We start from the raw sequence: 23,439 nt of genomic DNA, 5'->3' as shown, positions 1-23,439 counted from the left end.
AATCCTTGGAATTTATCATTTTCTGTAGAAAACCTTTTTTTAAATCACAGAATGACCCAAAAAAATTTGATATATTTGGAGGTTTTTTTTAAACAAAAATAAAACACTATAGAGAGAGGGCATTAAAAATCAAAGGTAAACTTCAAATTTCTACAAAGATTTGAACATAGGATTAAGAAGATTCTCCAATATATATCATGTTCTGCTTTTGAACAGACATAGACTTTTCAGGTATTTTCAAGTGTCTTTTTTTATAATATGTAATGGTGATGATTATAGTATTGATGATGATGATGATGATGATAGGGCTGGTGATGATAGTATTCATGATAATGGTATTTGTTATGATGATAGTATTGTTGATATACCTGCCAAGTGTCCTTATTGAATAGGAACGTTCATATTTTGGGGAAATGAAAATTTCCATTATACCCCATGTGTTCCTAATTCTGTGAAAAAATATATGCAGAATTGAATAAGAATTTTATGTTCCTATTTCTGGAAATTTCTTATTTTGTTTTCTTTCAGTGTTGGCAGGTATGTGATAGTACTGGTGATGATGATAGTAATATTGATAATAGCACTAGTGATGAAAGTATAACTTTGTGATGGTGATAGTTTCTGTGTTATTGTTTAAAAAATTCAGCAATATTTATTTTTCTACAGTGGCATAATAAGTCAAAAAGTGAGGGGGCTAGATATGGCATATCAGGAAAAATCTATGAAAAGTTGTGAGCGAGTGAGCAATAAAAAATTTACATTTTTATTACAAAAATCCAATCTTTATTTTTTTGTAGATACTGATATTATTAAAAAAAATTACAACACATTTCACCCTTCTCACTTTCCTTTTCTATTTTTTTTCTTGGTCTTATAAACTTTGGGGGAGGGGGACAAGCGCCCCCAAGCCCCCCAATATGTTCACCACTGTTTTTCTAAACTTGAGATCTTATAATGTATTTATACTGCTGAATCCTGGGGGAGTCCATTGAAGTTCTGTAGCTTGTATGGTTTACTGACTGGCTTTATTTCATCCCAATACAGAACTATGTTTCTCTATAACCAAAGCTAGTTAAACTTATTTATGGGTAGGTATTTCAATTTTTCAGTTTTTGATTGTTTATAGATCATAATCAACAACAATGCAAAGACTAAAATTACAATTTCAGCGACCCTCTAAAAAAGTGTTATAGCCCCATCTACGTCGAAGTTCTTGCATTGCCGTCCGCTTTCGCATACTCGTTATTTTAAGAATGGAGACAAACAACGGAGAAAATCAACAAAATACAAAAAAGGGAAGCATGCAAAGTATTTCGCAGTGGTTCGTTGAAAAATCTCAAAGCTGCTTGAAACAGCAAGATGATCGATATGCGTGTAAAGCCTTCCTCCTAACAGCTAAAATCATCTGTCCGCATGACTTCGAAATACAAGTAAGTGAGAAGTTTCTTCAAATTCTATGGGTGGGACCGAAGTGATTACCGAGTTTAAACTTGTGTAGTTGTGCAATTGTGTATCTGTGTGGATGTCGTGCATGTGCATTACAAATTAGAAACGGCTCGGGCAGTCATTTTGTGATTTATTTTCAATTCAGTCTCTGAACAAAAAATGGTGCCCCACATGTCTGCGCACCCATTCATATTTGCACGCGACTGTGGGATTTTGATGAGAAAAGGCTGCATTTTGACATTTTGAATTTGAGGCCGTTACAAGAAATGCCCAAATTAAAAATTCGTGATTTTTCCTCCATTTTAAACCAGATTTTTTAATGATTATCTGTCTATGTCACGAAAATAAAAGGAAGGGGAAGCTGATCGTGCGTGAAGAAGTGTCGCCCGCGATCATACGTAGTCACGTGACTGCCGCCATCTTGCTAGTCACGTCCCTTTAGCAGGTGTTTAGCGTTTATCTGCAATGCAAACGAGTGTAATTTGCTCCATGAAATTACTACACGAAATGGAAATATGTCGTGTTTTCTGCATTTAACTACACCAATATGCAACTGAAATGATGTGGAAAGACTTTTCACATGTGTTTATACTCAACTTTCCTTTAAAGCTAAATCACTTATAGTAGTTGCAGTAAAACACTAATTTCGTGAGAAAGTCTGTATAACCAAGGTTAAGTAAGACTATATCATCGTGGATCTAGATCTGGTACAGTTACATAAACTGAACTTTGTGAAATCATAAAATCTAAGCTGAAATACGATCACACTGCAAATCGCCAACACAGATAGGCACACGTGGGACAGTTTATTATTATTGCTGGAATAAAGACCCGACGGAAGTGACCGAATCCGCGCTTATTTTGCTTATTTCTCAGCAATTACACAATTTCTTCCAGAATCCTTTGGCACATATTTTTTATTCATACAAACAGACACTTGGGTGGTCATTATATTAGATTCTGTAAAAAGTCATTTTGAGATCGTTACCAGAACTGGAATTTATCTTTAAATAAGACAGATTTTCTTAGAATGTCATTCAGAAAAACTTTTTAAAAAGTGTAGTCCCGCATACTGCAGAAAGTGTTGGGATTTGACTGTTCGTGTTTCAGTTTGGTTTATTTTCATATCCTGCGAAATATAAAAGGCTTGTAAACAGGTTGATATTCGACAAGTAAGAAAACATAAACGATACAATAGTTCAATATCATAATTCAATAGACATTTTAAAATGGTAATATCATTTAAAGTTTGCAGATTGGAGACACACACATGAAGGGAAAATAAAAGCAGTGCTTGTCAATTATAGTTTCCTCATATTATTAACTAGGATAAGTATCATCATCAATTCGTAGTATTATGATAATAAAGAGAGAAAATGAATATGCTTTAAAAACAGGATGGGCTGGCGATGTTTAATAAGAACATATTTAAAAGTCCTGTGATTATAATTATCTACCATGTATGCGTGTACCAAATGGAGGTCATTTTAGTACAAATTTAAAAAAAAGTTTACCCATAAAATGAAGGATCCAAAATATCTAGGTCATTACTTGAAGTTGCAGATAAAAGACGAACATAAAGAAAGAAAATAAGGGAAAATAAAAGCAGAGCTTGTAATTTATAGTTTCCTTATATGATTAATTCATAATGAGTATTGTCAATTTGTTTTATTATAAATAATGAGGCCTATTATAAAATAAAAATAGAAAATTTTGAAAAAGGGATGGGGGTGGCACATTTTCCCCTAGGAAAAATTTCACATAAGCAAGCAAAAAAGTCTTCACTTTCAAAAGGGGGGGGGGGGGGCACACTTCTCTTTTAACGGCATTTTTACATTATAAATTTTAATTGTGCCTCTCAAAGGGGGGGGGGGGGCATGCACAGGCAGGCTGTGCCCCCTGGATCCGCCAGTGAGTAACATGACCCATATACAGAGCCTGGGCCGTACTATTTCATGACCATCAGAGATGTTGATCAGAAGGTGATTACCCCTAAGAAAATATCGTAGCTAGACTTTTGACCCCCCCCCCCCAAAAAAAAAAAGAATAAATAAATTATAAAAATAAAATAATAATAACTTTGACAACTTGAATTCATAGTCTAATAATAGGCCTACATACAAATGCAAGTATGGTTTTTCAAGAGTTAGAAATAATAAACCAGCATAAACACACTACATTGTAGTACATATAAGCAAACTTTGCACATAAAAGTCTGTGTTCCAAAAATTTTGGACTTTTTTACATGCATGTGTCCTCAAACCTGCCCCCCCCCCCCCAGAAAAAGATAAGGGCCTAATTAGATGCACACAATTTATGCAAAATTATACAATTCCTAGCAGGGGTGTAACATTAGACTATTTAGCTATTTTTACTATTAAAGTAAAAAAAAAAAAAAAAACATTGTGACAATTACCCCTGCGTGCAGACTCTGTTTTTTCTGTAGCATTACATCATGGACGGAAATAATAGTACATGTACTTCCATGACCATGGTCAGTATTTCAGATACTTTGCTTGGGCCAATTTTGGCCTTTTTGGACCGAAATCTAATTCTGCACTGAAAATTCTGAATTCCGAGCTACTTGCATGCACATTACGATCCGACACTCTGGGGACTAGCAAGATGGCGGCGCGGTGCACTGAAGCAAAGAGCCGGGCCATTGAATTGGCGACAATTCGATGCGTGCAGTGTGGACGGGAGCAAGCTTTCCCCTTCCTTTTATTTCCGTGGTCTATGTATGCATGTGTAAATTTTGTTTGTTGCATATCTTCTTTTTACTAGAACCACGCAGAATCTCGGGTAAAGGTAAAGGTAAAGAAACGTGTGTGTGCAGACAAGGGGAGGGGCATGAGGGGGGGGGGGGGGCTGCGCTAGCCTTGAGGACTACCATGATGATGTTTTTTTAATATTTTGACATATACTTCTTCATCATGGAGCCTTGACACTCTTTCCATAGACTATAATTGAATATGTGATTATAAATAATTAGTATAATACTACTAATTATTTATAATCACTTAAAAATTTTAGTATTTGTGAAATAATAATTTTTATCTATAAATTGTTCTTCAAAACGGCATCGCTAATCGGATGTACTTCATAACGAAGCGGTTCAAGGGTCAGGTTTATTTAATTTGCTTTGTTGACAAACGGATCGAGGGATCTACCCGAGATCGGTCTGGTAAGAAACGTCTCATTTTTACCATTTATAGTGAAATAATTTTTATCCCTTTATACGCATTAGGCGCATGAAGGTTCATAGATAAATAATTCACCCCTACAAACTGATTTCACCTTTTAACTATGGATTTCCTAGGGAAATCCATCCGGGTGTGTAGGTCTCGCTGCAGCGTCTATGGAATGAATGTCAAGGCTCCATGATGAAGAAGTATATGTCAAAATATTTAAAAACATCATCATGGAGTCCTCAAGGATAGGGCTGCGCAGACTTGGGCGAACTTGCCACACATGTCTGTGTCTATTAAAAGATTGTTTTCTGTCACTCAGATTTTTAGTGTTGCTTACCTTGCTTGGGACTTGAACTCGCCTCGTTATAACTGCAGTCAAGACTTCTTCCCGCTATGCTAGCGAGAAGTGCTGATATCGAAAGAGGTTTTTTATACGCCCGTCTCAACGGGACGTATTATGGTATCACGCTCGGCGTCCGTCCGTCTGTCTGTCTGTCCGTACGTCCGTTAACTTTTCCTTGTAAACGCAATAACTTCAGTTTAACTTTTAACCTAGGCTCATGTAATTTGGTGTGTATGATACTAGCATGGATCCCAGGAAGCCTATTGATTTTGAGGTCCAAAGGTCAAGGTCACAGTGACAATTTCATCATACACTTCTGCAGTCCATGTAAAGGCGATAACTTCAGTTTAAATTAATCTAGGCTCTAATAATTTGGCGTGTATGATACTAGCATAGAGTCCAGAAAGCCTATTGATTTTGAGGTCAAAGGTCAATGTCACAGTGACACGTTTTCATCTTACCCTTCTGCAGTCATTGTAAACGCGATAACTTAAGTTTAACTTAAGCTAGGCTCATATAATTTGGCGTGTATGATACTAGCATGGATCTCAGAAAGCCTATTGATTTTGAGGTCCAAAGGTCAAGGTCACACTGACATGTTTTCATCTTACCCTTCAGCAGTCTTTGTAAATGCGATAACTTCAGTTTAACTTAGCCTAGGCTCATATAATTTGGTGCATATGATACTAGCATAGATCCTAGCAATTCTATCGATTTTGAGGCCAGAAGGTCAAGGTGAAGTCGCCACTTTCTACTTTTCTTGCTTGACCAATAACTCCATTTTCCATGTTACAGACGGCGTATTAAGTGCTCGCCTTAGCGACACACTCTTGTTAGCGATTATGAGCCGATTGTTTGACTAGTCTAAACTCACAGACTCTTTCTTTACTGACTAAATAATCTGATGTCTATGGGCAATTATATTGAATCGATCATGCTCGAAATTTCACGGAATAAAGCCATTTTGTGGTATGTATTCCACTCTCCCATCATATATTTTCTATATTAGGGCTAGATATATTATTTTTGGACCTTCTCCATATTTTTATTTTCAATTTTAGTGGGGGATGCATATGGAACTCTTGCCAAAAGGGGGTTTAAACTATCATACAGCACATAATAAATCAGTGACACAAAAGACTGTCCTTACTTGCTCAGATCTACCAGATAGATCTAGATCTAAACCATTCTTGCACTTGCAATGCCATGGCAAGATATGAGTGAATGACCATTTCGTGCAATCGGCCCCAGACATCATGTTTACTCATATAAATTGAATTGAAAACGTGATCCTTCATTTTGTGATTCCAAGTTCTTTTTAACAAAAAAAAAAAAGAAAAATTGGCATCCAGTCTGTCTAAATTAAAAAATAAAGTGATTGATGGTTATTATTTTCAAAATGTTGGAGAAGGCATAAGGTTGGATTGGTTGTTAGTCGGATCGGAGTAGCTTGTAATTCTTGTCAAATTAATTAGCAATAAAATGGGGATTTTTTTTTTTGCCTTATGGCTTATAAATACCTTGGATGGTTCACTATTTTCATTGCACCCATGATCCGGAGTGGAGATTTCTGGTGACAACATAAAAGAGCTCCTTGAGTTAACTCACTCAAACTTTCTCTAAGAAATTGTTCATGCTATCCTCAAGTTGAATTCAATATCATTGCACCATTGGATAGAGTAAATATTAACTCTTTGTACTGCTTTTATTAATTTTTTTTTTGGGGGGTGTAAGCCATGCAGCAAACCATTTTGATTATGAACAAAAATATAATTATTTTCTCTCTCGGTCTAACCTCCCTACTTGCACTTTATTGTGAGGTACTGAGGTTAGTATGAAGGAGGGGGGGGGGGGGGCATGTAAGCACACCTTAGAATTAAAGTTAAGATTAATCATGAGGCCAATCTTTATTTTTTTATTTAATTTCACAAAAATATCAGTTGATAATGTTCATTATATTCTTATTAGTAAGTGTGCCAAAAATTTCACAAAAGTTTGAGAGAAGTATATGATTTTTTTGGAAAAAACCTTGGCCAGTCATTTTTGGATTAAACAAAAAGATGGAGCCCCATGTCTGCACACCCATTCACTTTAGGGATTTTGATAAGTAAGGCTGCATTTTGAGGTTGTCACATGAAATGCCCGAAATTCATTATTTTTCCACCATTTTGAGTCAGATTTTTTAATGAATATCTTTCTATGTAATGCATGTGTAAAAATTGTGGTCGTCGTGTATCTTCTTATTACTATAATTGCGCAGATATGCGTGTGCACAGATAAGGGGACTAAGCAGACTTAGGGGACCTTACCATATTATGTACTAACTTTGAACAACAAGCTGTATTCACTGTAAGTTTAATTATAGTTTTCTTTAGTGATTTTCAGTGACAAATTTGCTCATAAACAACTATTGTTAGAAACAATACTTTTTATGAAACACTTCCTGATTTTATTATTTTATACAGTATCAGGCATACTGCTTTGAGAAAACAGCACACAATGTCAAACAGGCAGCCTCTATACTTCTTGAAATGTAAGTATAATCTATTATGCATTCTGAATCTAAGTTTGTATGCCAATGCTGCAGATGACAGTATGAAAACTGATTGCAACTACCATAGTTTAGATCATACAAATATAAAAGAACATCACTTACAAGTTTTCTATTTGGTGATAATATGATTCTTTATCTATCCAGATAGATATTTGTTGGTTAAGGATCAAGATCACCCTAAAAATATTAATATGAATAAATAGGGAAAAATCAAACAACCATAATACTGAAAATCTGATAAAAACCTGATTTGAAATTAGGAAAGTTATGACATTTAAAGTTTTGCATTGTTTCACAAAACAGTAAAAACTTGTGGATGGTATTAATTTGTGATGTTGCCTCAATGTTTATATTTTTCTCATGTGAAACAACATTTGATTTCTTCCTTAACATAATGGAATTGATATTATTGCAATGTATTGTGATTTTATGACGAGCTCCAGTATTCATATAAGAAATACAAATAGTGAGTAAGCAACATCATCAGTTCTCACATTTGCATATCACTGATCCTGTACATAACTGTAACTGATTTATGGAAATAATGATGTAGAATGTCATAACTTTCTTATTTTACATCTGATTTTAAATTTTGATGAAATTTTCAGTCTTGTGTGTTTTTAAGTTACATACTCTATTGGAATCAATTATCAGACAGGGTGTAAATTGACCTTTCAAATTTGAAATGATTTGTTTTTTTCATTCTTTTGTTTTATCTTCACAAGGTTTAGGAATTTCCCCTTGGATGGCAGACTGGATGATGAATTGAAGGCTATCTCAAAGGCATTGCTTGGAGACTCCAAGGACACACATGCATCATTTCTCAAAGGTGAATATTTTATTTTTTGTCATCGGGAAGGGAAACAAACAAAAATATTGTTTAAAAGATTATAACTATGGGAGAATTATGCAACCAATGTGTTGAACATCATGCAGTACGTATGTTCAGTTTCCGGACAAATAAACATTATTGAAATTAAATTGATTAAAACTAATTGATGGAGGTCTGATAGCTGATAAAATCCTAAATTTGGCAATGTCAAAAAGAAAAAGTTCTATTCCAAGCCAGGACTACAGCAAGTTCCTTTATTACTTTGTAGATGTAATCATAATATAGAGTGCCTTTATGGATGTATACTTATATTTTCAGATTAATGATTATTTATTTTCTTTGGTTTTGTTTCTCAGATGTTTATGAGCAGCTGTCAACTAAAATACAGAAAGAAATACTGGATCATTGTGCAAGTAAGTGAATGTCAAGAGTCTTGATAAATCAAATCCAGAAATCTATAGATTATTCATTTTTGGCTCGCCCACCAGAGGTGAAGGCAAGACTTAGGGATCCAAATGTCGTCCGTCCGTCGTCCGTCCGTCATAAACCTTATGACACATAACTCCACAACCGTAAGTCACTTTTCAACCAAACTTGGATGGTAGATGGACTGTGGGGATTTGCATGTTATGCTGCAGTCAGAGGTCACATGGTAAGGTCAAAGGTCAATTTCAGGTCAACGTTAAAGTCTACATGCAAGACTCTCTTATGACACCTAACTCCGCAACCGTAAGTCACTTTTCAACCAAACTTGGATGGTAGATGGACTGTGGAGACCTGCATGTTATGCTGCAGTCAGAGGTCACATGGTAAGGTCAAAGGTCAATTCCAGGTCAACGTTAAAGTCTACATGCAAGACTCTCTTATGACACCTAACTCCGCAACCGTAAGTCACTTTTCAACCAAACTTGGATGGTAGATGGACTGGGGGGACCTGCATGTTATGCTGCAGTTGGAGGTCACATGGTAAGGTCAAAGGTCATTTTCAGGTCAACGTTAAAGTTTACATGCAAGACTCTCTTATGACACCTAACTCTGCAACAGCAAGTCACTTTTCAACCAAACTTGGATGGTAGATGTACTTAGGGGACCTGCATGTTATGTTACAGTCGGAGGTCACAATGTAAGGTCAAAGGTCACTTTCAGGTCAATGTTAAAGTTTACGTGCAAGACTCTAATTCTGAGTGTGACCTTGATAAATTTGTGCTGTTTTCTGTGTGTTCTTACCATAATAAATGTACCTATGTTGGCTTTTCCAATTACCATGTGAAGCAAATATTGTATTTAGAGTAGGGTTTTTTCCGTTCAGTTATTTCAGTTATTGTCTGAACATAATGTGATTAATTTAGTTCTTGAAATATACAAACTTGTGGTATTTTAATTGATTCTGTTTTGTTGTTACATATAGTTATTGCTGAAGACCAAATATATGTATGTTGATATTGCTGCCTTCCCCCAAGTTATTGCTTGCATATTAGTTTGCATTCATGTTCTTTTTCTCCATACCTAGAACTAAGCCAACAGAATCACAATGACTTAGAGGAGCTTCGTCTCAAACTACTCATCAATCAACGATTTAACAAAGATGGACCAAAAGAAGTGGTATGATTAAACACTGCTTTAGAACTATAACAAGAGAATTGCATTGCAGTATTATTCATTTTATACTGCAATGCAATTCTTCAAATTCCCTTTCTTCTTAATCACATCTAAAGAATATTTTCTGTGAAATTGAAGTTGCCCATATTTTTTTGGTTCTGCCCTGGTTACCTTCTACATAATGGATAATTGATTGAGGCGTATTAACATATATCCGAGTCACTTGAGGTATGATTCTAGCAGGAATCTGTCAATGTCTTTAAGAATCTAAATCCTCTGAATAAAAAAAATGGAGGATAAGGAAACCGATATGATGTAAAATCCTGCTTGCAGTGAAGCCCCCCCCCCCCAAGATGATGACCAAACATACCTAGTGTACATTAGTAGTGTTGTGTGCAAAGCCTGAAAGCAAAGACTGTCCATACTAAGGACAAGGCCAAGGATTGACTGACTGACCGAGACCAAAATCCCTAGACCAGGAACTTCAGTCCTCTGGGGCCAGGGTTAAGGTTTAGACATCCTAGGCCACACAATTGTCCTTGAGGCCGATGTCGAGGAGCACAACACTGCTTTTTTAAATATAAATTGCCTCGATTTTTTAAAATTGATATTTCTACCCAAATCAATGAATGTCAGTAGAATAGCTTATGATAACTAGGATGTTTGGAACACTTGACCTAAATCTCCCATAATTTGTCACGGTGTTTAGTGCCTTCATATGCAAATATGGAATTTTATTATCCACCATTGTTCCTCTATCTCATGAGATAAGAGTTTAACAACAATGTAAATTTATAAAATATGGAATGTCTCGTTATGATGCTATCACCTTTGTTAATGAATTTGTTTCTGATTTTGTCTCTTTTATCTCATTTGATGACAGACTCTTCTATTGAACAGTATCTTGGATATTGAGAGGAAAGAAGGATTCAAGAGTGTGGCTAACCCTTACAGGAAGCTAATGGGTGAGATGGTCATCCCTAACCTCTTACAGCACTTGTCTCACAGAATTTTGCACATGGATCAGATATTCAATGTTTAAAGAATTGATAATATATACTAAGCCTATAAAAAAAACTTATAACAGTGGGTGATGTTGAACTCTTTGAAAGCACATTTTGTTCAGAAACCTTTACAAGTAAAAAATTCTGCCACATGGGAAGCACCATAAATGAATAATGAATAAAAAGAATTGTTGTGTACATGCAGACAGTTGATAACACATTCTAGTTAGTCTTGGATAAGTAGGGACAGTGATTTTCCGTTTAAAAAAATTGCCTTTTCCGTTTCAGAAAATCTCAAATTCCGTTTCAGCATGTCAGAAAACGGAAATTCCGTTTCCCCATAGACTTTGTACACACGGAAAAGTGACAATTCCGTTTACACATTGAATAGCAAAATCACAACACCCACACTCGCACTGGTCAAAATTTGTATCTCCTACTGTACCAACAACACAATAAAATCCGTTCTAATCGGATCTATGCGGGTGCATAAAATATTTTTACACACCCATTTTGCATGCATACATCCTCACCTTTCATATTATTAGCATTATTTCACGGTGAAATGATATTTCATCGATAATTTTGGGGGTTTTTGGACATCGTTATCATCAGTCAACGGCTTTTCCCCAATCCGCCATCTTGGATTTAAGACCACGATATCGTGCTGTTACATCTTCAAACGTAGAGGGCAGCAACACACGACCGTGTACATGTAGTTGAACGATATGTGTGCATGTGAAGCCCAACCCGGCCGGCCGGGTACGGGTACGGTGCGGGGTACAAACGAGTGTGCTGATGTCGAGTGCAGTCACGATGTGTGAATTGTCATGATAGTAGCGAAGTGAGATCGTGTTTTCTGGGTTTTTTTGGCCATTTAATATTCTCATTTTGCTGTGATTTTGGAGTAATTTCTGTTGCTATTCTGTGTATTTTGAGGGAAAATACGTTTTCCGTGATTTTCCGTTTGAAATGCCACTTTCCGTTTCAAAAGGCCCTTTCCGTGAATTCCGTCCGTTTTCCGCGATCGCGGAAAATCACTGTCCCTAGATAAGTAAATAACGACCCTTCCTTCTGCCCCTATCCTATCTCCCATTCTACAGTTTATGAAGTACTTCCATTTGCATTGTCTATGGACAAATTGAGTCAGTACTGCTCTTCTAAGGACTATTCTAAATGGTTGCAGAAGACTATGGAGTATTTTATCACCATGGCAACGAACCCGCAGAAACTGTCTAGCGGGGATCACATGACCCATGGTGTGATCGGAGGTGAAGGGTCAGAGATGTTCAGGGGGTCACCGTGGGTGAGCCTTCAACACATGCTGAAATTGTTTGCCAAGTGTTGTCATTGGGAGAGTGGCTTCATCTCTTCACCCGGAAGGTGAGGATCATTTGAATACAAAGGAGGAAGAGAAGTGAAGGAAGAGAGAGAGAAGGAAATGATATTGTGATCTGTACTTTGTCAAGTACTATTGAATGCATAACTGTCACTTTATCATTCAGGATAAGCTCAAACCGCCTTTATTTTTTTCTTTCCTGATGGAAAAACATGGTTATCTTCGAATACTTCTTTTATTTTTGCTTCATATTTAATTATATTTATACACCAATCTGTAAGTTCTGATACATTCCCCATCACCAAGCTCATCACTAGTCATCATTGGGATGGGACATAAAACAATTGAGAAAAAAGGTGAGCAAGCAGGAAATAAAGAGCAGATAATAAAAGAAAAGAGAAGATAAATGACAAGAAAAAATGAGAAGAGGAGAGACTTAGACTAGGCAGAGAGACAAGATATTGCCATACACATTTTGGCAATGGAGTAATGAGGAAAGAAAATAGTTTTACAGCTCATAATTCAAGCAATATACAAAATCATAATATAACCATTAATCATATGATGAAGAATACATTTGGTATATTGTGGAAAAGAAGCCTTATCAAGTACACATACCACTTTGTAATACCATGTATATCCTTATCTCTAACAGTGGTTTGGGGGAGAGTTGGTCAGTTATTCAAAAGTATGTCCAGAGACACAGTAATAACAGCAGAGAGGAAGGAGAGAAGGTACCTCCTAAACCAGCTTTCTATGCCAGTCTGGTTCTCCTTCTCAGGGCGTCCTATCACTATGTATCCATCATGAGTCCACAGCAGTATGGTGGTAAGTTTATATGGAGGACTGTTGATACATCATATACATGTATGTCTGTAAACCCCTAAGCATTTTGTATCATGTTTTTATTTCAAGAGCCTGTGATATTTCTTTTATGAAAGTGAATCCAGAAATTGTTTTCCCAGTTATACTCGTCAGCATGTGGTAAATATACTGATAATGAGGGACTATCTCAATATTAAACATGATCTGAGTACATAGTCTAAAGCCTCCTTTTATAGATTTAAATCATTGAAAGGGCAAAGAGTTGAGATTGAGGCTTATTTTGGTACAGCATTCTGATAGGAGCAATATGTTTCATCTCATCCAGTTCAGCTTCCATACATGGGCATGGTCACTTGTCACAGAATAAACCCCCAAAAAAACTATTATAGTGGACTAGAGACTGACTTCTTTATATTTTTTTCCAGGATCATCCAGTCATCACCATCAATCTCATGTGTTACTTGAAGACCTTGAACCAAAGAAAAGGTCCAAGAAGCACAAACACGCACACAAGAAGCGCAAGTTAGAAGGGGACAAAGAGACTCATATCGTAAATATTGTGTTCTGTAAACTCTGAATAGATTTGTGTTTTTGTTTTTCTGTCAGTCTTTGAAATACCAGCAAGCAAGATATTGCGAAAAGAAGGATTAGATCACTTGAGCTGAGCAGTTAGGATGGAGATGAAGTGGATTTAAAGTTGGGGATAGTGATGATGATAAAGAAAATGATAATGGTCATGATGATAATGATGATTATGATGATGGTGGTGATGATGGTGATGATGATAATGATGAATCATGATGACGACGATGATGATGTTGGTGGTAGTAGGGGTGGAGTGATGATTATGATGGTGGAAGTGATGGTAGTGGTGGTGGTTGTGATGGTGATGGTAACTATGATGATGGTGATGATGACAACCATGATGATAACGATGGTACCGATTGTGGTGGTAATGATGATGGTGATAATGATTATTAAGCTAGTGATGATGATGCTGCTGCTGTTGGTGTTGGTGGTGATGATGATGAAAATGATGATACTGTATAGTCAAATCTAACATGTATTATCTGCCTATAAACCTTTATAGGATTCTGATGGATCAGATGATGTCTTAGATGTGATCCAACCTTCTGAGAATACACCTCTGTCAGCTGAGATCACAGAAGCCTTCCATACTGCCATGAATTGTTGGCAACTTCTCAACTCCAATGATACATTTATCAAAGGTCTGTACACATTGATTCATAAGGCAGTGATATGATATTTGAAATTATTTTCCAATTCCACTTTATTAAGGACCTTAGGATTCATGCTTTTTCATTCCCATTTTTCAGTTTGAATATTCTGAAGAACTTTTTTTTTTTATATCTTCTAAGATATAAGAAGAACTTTTTTTTATATCTTCTAAGAATCACCAGGACCCTATCTTGCAAAGAGTTGTGAGATTAAAATCAAACTCAAACTGCAATTGATCTTAATTTATGTAGTTAAGAGATATGATTTTACATCAATTGCAGTTTGATTGTAATCTATCGCAACTTTTGTAAGAATTGGCCCAGGGCTCTGTATTACAGACGCCAGAAATCAATTGACAGCGGCCAATGAAGATTATCGTTGCATGAGCATTCTTTTCAAACACCTAAGGGTCATTCAGATTTGGTCTTTTATATTTACAAACCATTGAAACACATTTGTTACAGGGCCCAAGTTATTACTTCATAATTTTAAAAGAGGTACTGATTTTGTATTATTATTTTTAGAGATTATTGGTTTTCCATTATTATGATGATGTTATGTTGAAATTTATAGTACTTGTAATCACATCATACATACTATATTTTATTGGCGCTTTGGCCCTCTGTAATTTGCTATTGCAGTTTTATAATCACGAATTTGTTCTATGGACATTCAAATTTGCGTTTTTTCTTTTCTTTTTTGGAATTGACTTATTGAATTCACATATAGATACTCATTGCACAATCACAGAATGATTCACTTTTTTTGAAGAAAAACAAAACAAAAATACAATCTTCATTGTTATGTGAAAAAATTGAACATTTCAAAACTTGATCATGTCAATACACAGAATTTATTTGCATATTATGTATGTCATTAGAACTGATTGTTTATACTGATGGTCATTTTATATATGTTCTTTGAACAGACTTTAACTGGTTATTGCATAGATGGAAAGCTGAATCATGGTCCTGGTTTAATAGCTTTCAAGCAGATAGGCTTCTATATCTGGTATGTGTGACTGTCATTTCATCAAAAGTATTCTATTCTAACCTATATATGGATAAGTTGTAATACTAGGACAAGAAACCTTGATGAATGCAATAAGCTTAAACTATAAATCAGTTCCTTTTTAATTTTTGTGAATTAAATAATTAATGAACAATGAGTCATTAATATTTAGCTAGATGTATAAAAGGGTTATTTTTGTTCTATTTTCACCACTTGTTTTTATTTAAAAAAATTCCCGTTCTTGCTTGTAAGTTGGTATATTTCTTATTTGTGTTGGTAATGAATTGTGAGCATTAGTCTGGTACAATTATTATTCATGCATAGTTCATTTTCCAGCAAGATGTTTTAGATTGTTCATGGTCAATTATCTTTTTTTTTAACAGGGTGAGAATGTTCAAGCTATAGCCATGCTGCAAGCAAAGTTAAAAGCAGAACAAGATGAGACACACCTTGAAAGCTCTGATCGTATGAAAATTCTCATTCAACTGGCTTGTATCTATCAGTCTATGGCAAGATTAGCTGTAAGTCTATTCCCTTCAGGTCACTGAAAATCAAACTGCTCCATAATCTTTCTAAAACATTAATAGTTTATTTACTACATGGTATAATCTGTTTAAAAGGCATTGTTTATAGGATTACATTATATATTCCATTTGATCTCAATTTTAATGTAAATTTCCATTGTAAGTACCATTAAAAATGTTTCAACAAATATTATCCATCATTTGTCTATACTTAGACAAAACATTAAGTTCGTATTCATTCATTGGTGCGTTTTAAATGAAGATTAATTAAAAATATATACTAGTAATTGTCTGAAAGCCACTTTAGCCATTAAAAGCCAAATCTGTTATGGCCAAAAGTTATTAAATGATTTGATAAAAATGGTCTGAAAGTGGCAATTAAGTGCTCACTCACATGGAACCTTTATTTCATGCTTTGTAAAAGTGTTGATGTCTCTAATGCAAAGTTTTTTTTTACCCTGGGCTCAAATCATTTGATGTTGTCAAATCGTGGGCCTTTTTAAATATTGAACAATGAATACATGATGATGTATAAGCATAGACGAGGATGTTTTATTGTTATCCAATATGTGTTCCTACAAAAATTGCTCTTGTCTTTCTCCCAAAACAGGGTTATGATTAAATTTGTAATCTGGGTTTTGTTTCAGGATATGAGGATTGTGGATAAGTTAGGTTTGCTGTTGGGTTTGAGTTTGGCTCAGTATGCAGATTTTCCATTGGAGCAATCGCCAGTGTACATACCATGAAACCATTTTTATTTAGCAAGTCTACTAGCGACTAATCAGGCCAAGTTTGCTTTTATCAGGGAGGATTGAAAAATGTTGGTTAATGAAATAAAATTGAAAGTTTTGACCCCCTTTCAGGATGCTAGTGATTGTATTCTGCAAGCCATCGGTATCATGAAGACTAACTACGTGGAAGGCAATCCTAACAGGGGTATAGTGAGTGAAGGATCATTGACAGGGGCAGGGAAATCAGGTAGACTTCTTCATATCTTATCAGCTAGTCCATCCACACTGCTACCTTACTGTATTCAACTGGTCCTTCTTGCATTTAAGGTAAGTAGCTTGGTAAAGCTTGGTGTATTTGGGTTGAATCATTTTCATATCACAAACAAGTATGCTTAGCAAGAAAATAAACACTCACCAAAAAAAACAGTTACTTTAATAAATGCAATGAATGTTTTTGTTATAGGGGCATTGGTTCTCAAGTGTGATCGTTTATTTGATATGCTAAATCATGCTAATCAGCAATCCTAAGAGAGATAAATACATCCAACATAAGTTTCCATCAAGAGCCCAACGAGTATGTTGCTTTATCAAATGACACCTTAATTCCTGTTATCTCGTCATATAAAAAAGAGGAGCTTGAGATACCCTTTAATCCTATATGACACACATGCATTGATATTGTCGTTAAAACTTAACAATTAATTAATCCATCCTCTGTCACCCTTCAAATTCTGATGGTGACTTTGAGCAGGAGAACAGCATATTTAGCTCAAATTTTGGATAATAGATATAATCCTTATAAATTCAACTATTATTTTTCCAGATTTTTGTTTTTTCTAAAATTACGGTCAGGGGAAGGAAAGCAGGTCATAACTTCTTGCGCAAAATGATTTCTTCCTGTGAATGTTATATAAAATCTTTCAGTGACTCACACCATTCAAACACACATAGCATACAAACCTATTGTGTGGAATGAATGGTCAGTTAACAAACATTTAGATGATACCAAACTTGAATTATAGGGATGTTTGGTTCATGAGGTATGACCAGTTCTACCAGTTGCAATATTGCACTATAGGTAATTGTAACAAGTTCATAGTCTGTCGTAATCTCACAGATTGTATTATGATCAAGCATTTTCAACTCTCTAAAATCTTGTCTTTCTTTTCTTTCCAGAAACGTGTCCTTCACCGAGCTGATTCCAACGACACTGGGTTAGGTCACCTGATAGTTTTGATGCAGTATTATTGGCCGAGAGAAGAACCACTGTTTAACGAGGCTATCAGAAGAATCAGAAAACAAGGCAGCTTCTTCTATCACTGTTTTCTCAATTATGTCATCAGTATCCTTATCAATAACCAGTATATTTTCTTTCATTTATTTTTACTGCTCATTTACCCCAAAAAAAATCATAAAGGAAGAAAAAATAGTTTGTGGGCATTATTTGACAAAAAAGTAAATTGTTTGGATTTTTTAAAATGATAATGTAATCTCCCCCTCTTTCTCTGCCTCTGAATATACTGCTGTTTGATTTTTTTTCATTATCTCTGTTTTTTTGTTTTTTTTAATTTTTATTAGCGATTGTAAGTGGCAAATATTTGACATTTAATTGGAAATAAGAAATTGGTGTGAAGCATAATTTCTTTCAATGTCTCTTCATGAGAGTAGTAGATAAGAACCCTTTTTCTTAATGATGCATTCCTTATCTTAATTATTGATAGATATTGATATTCTGGAAGAGTTTGCTCATTTGAAGACAGAAGATGGAGGAAAGGTCAATCTTGATATTCTGCCTTCCTCGTCCAGTGTTCAAAGGTGAGTATATTGTTGACCACTGGCATACAGATGGGGATGGGTGTAGTGGTCACTTCATCCCCTAGAAATATCCGGGGGAGGGAGAGAAGAAAAAGAAAGAAAATGAAATTGGAAAAGGGTAAAACATCAAATAATTTTCTGGATGTTATGTTAAAATCTATCACAAAATTAGATTCTCAATTTGAAAAGCTCACTTATTTCTCCAGTACGCCATATTGTGCCCTCTCAAAAAAATTTTGTCAGTTCTCCACTGTTATTGACCTCAAAGAGAGATTTGAATGATATTTTTTTTATTTGATGGTGTTATCCTACTTGATTCAATTGATTGTTTCCCTTCATATTAACATTTTTAAATCATCTATAAATTTTATGAATAAGAGAATGTGTAATGGTCACTCATTCTGAAGGTCCCTTAAAAATAAATCTAAAAAGAAATGAAGAAAATTAGAATTGTTCTGCACTTTTTTTTAATGGGGGGGGTGTTAAATTTGTATTTAAAAATGAAATGCTGCAGGTTCTACTATGGTTGATTGGATTACTATGAACAATTTTTTGTTGTGCATTATGCTGACTTTTATCATATACGTGGATGATAAGGCCTTCGCTCCTTCAGCATACATTTTAATAGTGTCTATAATGTATGCACCATGTTTAGTTTTTGGAATACACATATATTTTTGATACTCTAGCTGCTGTTTTATTTCAAGAAATATGTATTTCTCTTTCTTTTCTTCCCAGACAAAGGACAGTGACAAGAGGAATTACTAGAGGAGGTACGGAGGATTTCCGTGCTGCCATGGAGAGACAAGTTATGAGGAGTAATGATAATATAGAAGCTGTTATCATGAAGTTCCTTATGGAAGAGAGAGACTCCATCAAACTTACATTCGCTGATAGCTAAGAGAGGATTACTTATCCTGCTGACTAGAAGAAACAGAAGGATGAATATTGAAATACAAGTATAAATAGGTTATAATGATAATGTGGAAGCTGTCATGACAATTCTTATTGAAGAGAAAGTCTCCATCAAACCAGACTGAAAAAACAGTTGATATATGCTCCCCTGAGACTTTGCCTGGCTTTGGAGCATTTCTTCCCTCCATTGACAGAAGTAACCTATACGCATCGCCATGGTGGCAGTAAGCATAGAAAATAATTAAAGATAAAACAATACCAGCAAAAAGATGGCCTGCCGAGTTCCTACAGGAGTTACCATAACAGAAACAAACAGAAGATGAAAATAACACTAACCGTAAATAGCAAAAATCAGCATCCAAGCAGAGACGTCTGTCTTCGGCTAAGTCACCCTTTTTTAGAGAATTAAAATTCACCGATATAACTCTTGTTCTGATTGGTTCTTCGAGTGACTGTGGTACTATTTCGCAGGTCAATCTAGTGAATAGTAAAATAAGCAAGTGCAATCAAATGCTATTGCCATTGCTAGCTGTTCCAAAATGCAGATGAATATCCTTGAACTGAAATGGTAACATGAACGTGCGAATTTCCTAGAAAGCTCGTGAACACTTTTTGCGAGAGTGATCACAAATTTCCTTGTTGACCATAGTAGATTGCGAGACAAATGAATACCCTCTAGTGATTATTTCATTCCGCAATAATGAACCTATTTAGTAATAAGATTGTTATATATATTGCATTAAATTGCATTTAAGCGTGACTGATAAGTCACTCTTAACTCTTTGTAAAATAACAAAATTTGTATTTTACATCAAATATTTATGTATCCATAAGAAATTACTTAACATTCTGCCGCTTTGTTTGCCCAATTAAATTTGGGATTTAAGCAGTAATTAAAGAGAGTGAGGCAGCTCACCCTTTCCCCCCATAGACGCTGTAGGTAAACATTGCGTGAACCACCACCATATTGGCCTGAATTCACAAAGTTGGTTTTGAAAACCCACAGTTGAATCCATGGTTTATGTAGATTTCCTGTATAGATTACGCTTAATTTAACGTGTATCGGGCTCGTGTATAAAACATTTCCAATGCTGATGCACGCTTTTGTCACAGTGCGCCAAATTGACGCCTGTTGCCATGGTTAGATACGCTATTTTATTCATGAGTCCACTGTTTGAAGAGTGGACTCATTATTCAAAACAGTGGACTCATGAATAAAATGGAGTGGATAACCACGGCAACAGGCGTCAATTTTGCGCACTGACAAAAGCGCGCATTAGCATTGGATATTTTTAATATACGCGGGAAATAAGCGTAATTTATACAGGAAATCTGCATAAACCATGGACTTAACCATGGGTTTTCAAAACTACCTTTGTGAATTCGGGCCTATGAGTCCAATGGGACACTTCCATCTGTGTAGGAGGAGAACTGAGAAAAAACAGAAAATGTTTAAAAAATTCTCGGAAATGACAGATTTTTCAGTCTACCATCAAACTTATCTTTGCTGAAAGCTAATAGGCAATGGCAATCTGATATGCAGACAATAAAACAAAAGAGAGTAATACAAGTATTACTGAATTTGTGAGTTATTGAATCTCAAGGTTGCTTAAAGCTGAAAAAAAAAACACTAGATCAATTGTTTGATATTGATTTTAATAATAATAATGATATAGATAGCTACTGTGATGATAAAGATATTAACATGTAAGATGATAATAACAGGATGACAACATTTTGTAAAGAGCTTGTTTTTTTGGTCAGATTTGACACTGTCGAAGCCTTTTTGCAAGTAATTATTCATTGATGTTAATCTTGCAAACAGTTGTGCTCTCAGGGAATCATTGATTTTGACTGGCTGTCAAATAATGTTGTCTTTGAATTTTAAATCAATGGCAGAGGGAAAGTGGGGTTATGGTATAAAAATTACTTTTCCAGATTTTACAATTCTCCAACACTTTTGTGATGCTGATTATGATTACAGTTTATTTTGTGGAATTTTTTTAAGAAAAAAAAATGCTTTGAGTTTAGCAATTATTTGACCTATAAATTATTTCTTAGGAACGATATGCCCTCCTTCAAAATTATTCTAAAGAATTTTTTAAATTTGGATTCAGACAAATAACAATTTTTTATCCTATCTCATTGATTCATTAAGATCTAATAAAAAACAATCTTGTATTTTGAAAGAATCTGAAATGTAATTTCAAGATGTCTGAAGGAGTTAATTGCAAATTGTTTGTATCCACTTGCTCTACTAGCAGGTGGTCTAGTTATCAGATTGTTTCACACCATGGCTGAACCCACTTGGTCTATTATCAGTTTGATCTAATTACTGTTTGTTCACTTAGACTAGTTATCGTTTAGTCTAATACCATTTTCAATGGTATTCAATTTTCCAATACTATTTTCCACTTTGTCTACTTCTAAGTTTACACATTGCCAAATGACAATATGGTTCATAAACACTTCATCTAATCATATAGATTAAGTGGTGTTAGACTATGCATATTAGATGAAATTAGTATAGCCTAACTGGAAATTACACTAAATGGTAAATGGGCTAAATGGCAATTAGACCAAATGTTTTGTAGACGATCTAGGATTAGACCTTGTGCGGTAGGACCAAACCTAATGTAGACAAAGTGGGTATAGACCAAGTGACAATTTACCAGTTCCAAACTGTAATATAAATGGTATCATGAAAGTCTATATACTGACTGATTTAAAAAAAAATTTACACCAAAAAAAATGCCAATTTGATGAAAAACATGTTCGGAACACAAAATTCTCATATCCTGAAAGAGTATCTTATCCAGAATAATTTTGTATCATTTGTATGTGGTATATGATTACATGTGAATAATCAGTAGGTATTCTTTGCTGTGATGTAACATTTGATTTGCGCCAAAGTAAGGCATGAATGAATCCAGGTGTCCATGAAGTCATAATCCTACACAATTAAGTTGCAGTAGAAGTCATTTTCAATTTAATGAACATTGGAATAAATACTTAAAGGTTTTTGCGCACAATCATGTTAACTTAAAAAAAAAAAATTTTTTGCAATGAGTTTAACCACCTTTACTGCAATCATGCAGGATTTTGACTGCCTGGACATCTGCATTCATTCACTGCATTCATGTTTTACTTTGATGCAAATCAAATTTTATATCACAACAGATCATATTCTCCTAATTATCCAAGCGTAACATATACCACATAGAATATATATATATATATATATATATATATATGAAGAAGATAGCCTTCCAGGACATACATGTGAAAGTTTTGTTTCTGACTTTTCTTTCATTTAATTGTTATTTTTTAGGTGTTAAGTTTTTTTCTCACTCAGTTGGTGTTATAGACTCTCATTAGTTTCTTTGAACCAGTTTTACAACTAGCCACTTGTAGCTCATTGATTTTTCTCCCATGTATTTTATAATTTACTTGATGAAACATAATTTGTTACTGGTGTATTGATATAACTTGTTTGCTTGGACAAGTCAATGTAATCTATTTTTGTAAATATATGTAGACGCTACATTTATATATGAATATATTGTCTATAATTGTGTTTGCATTTCCTCCTGTGTGTGCCATTTGACTGCACAATTTCTGACCATTTTTTGAGACTCCTCACTGATCAACAGCAAACTTATAGGATCAGTTTACAATTAACAATATAGTACACATTATATCAATGAACATTATATGTAAATAAGGTAAATACCAAAACAAAATGATAAATACTGGAAATTAGTATATTAAAATAATTAGAAATATAGGCTGAATATGTTGAAATGGTACTAAAAGCGTGTAACGCAGAAGTGGTGCAATTTTTCTCACAAGATCCAAGCACTTTAGACAATATTACTAAGCTTTGTTGCATCATATATGAATGAGGCTAAAATGAGAGGTAACCACTGGTGTATTTAGATTTTTAAAGAGGTACTTGAATTGAAAACTATGAAATACTGAATGAGCCTGCATTCCACTTAGTGCTATGATGTAACTAGGCCACATTTAATATTGTATATTTATACCCCCTGCCAAACAAAGCTTGAAGGG

General features: G+C 34.8%; 1 protein-coding gene across 1 annotated transcript; it reads left to right on the top strand.

The window, feature by feature from the left end:
• The first annotated feature begins 1,212 nt into the window (after window positions 1-1,212).
• LOC129257629 (integrator complex subunit 10-like) lies at window positions 1,213-22,412 on the top strand. Its single transcript, XM_054896001.2, has 16 exons — window positions 1,213-1,430; window positions 7,446-7,513; window positions 8,260-8,363; window positions 8,723-8,779; window positions 9,877-9,968; window positions 10,849-10,930; window positions 12,073-12,352; window positions 12,964-13,136; window positions 13,559-13,683; window positions 14,224-14,362; window positions 15,301-15,383; window positions 15,767-15,904; window positions 16,771-16,965; window positions 17,815-17,980; window positions 18,360-18,453; window positions 19,192-22,412. The coding sequence occupies exons 1-16, from the start codon at window positions 1,254-1,256 to the stop codon at window positions 19,352-19,354; spliced, it is 2,136 nt and encodes a 711-aa protein (XP_054751976.2). The 5' UTR covers window positions 1,213-1,253; the 3' UTR covers window positions 19,355-22,412.
• The last annotated feature ends 1,027 nt before the right edge of the window (window positions 22,413-23,439 follow it).

The sequence above is a fragment of the Lytechinus pictus genome, chromosome 3 (genome assembly GCF_037042905.1).
Source record: "Lytechinus pictus isolate F3 Inbred chromosome 3, Lp3.0, whole genome shotgun sequence".
Taxonomy (NCBI): Eukaryota; Metazoa; Echinodermata; class Echinoidea; order Temnopleuroida; family Toxopneustidae; genus Lytechinus; species Lytechinus pictus.
The sequence above is the reverse complement of the archived record's forward strand: the minus strand, read 5'-3'. Positions and strand labels throughout refer to the sequence as shown.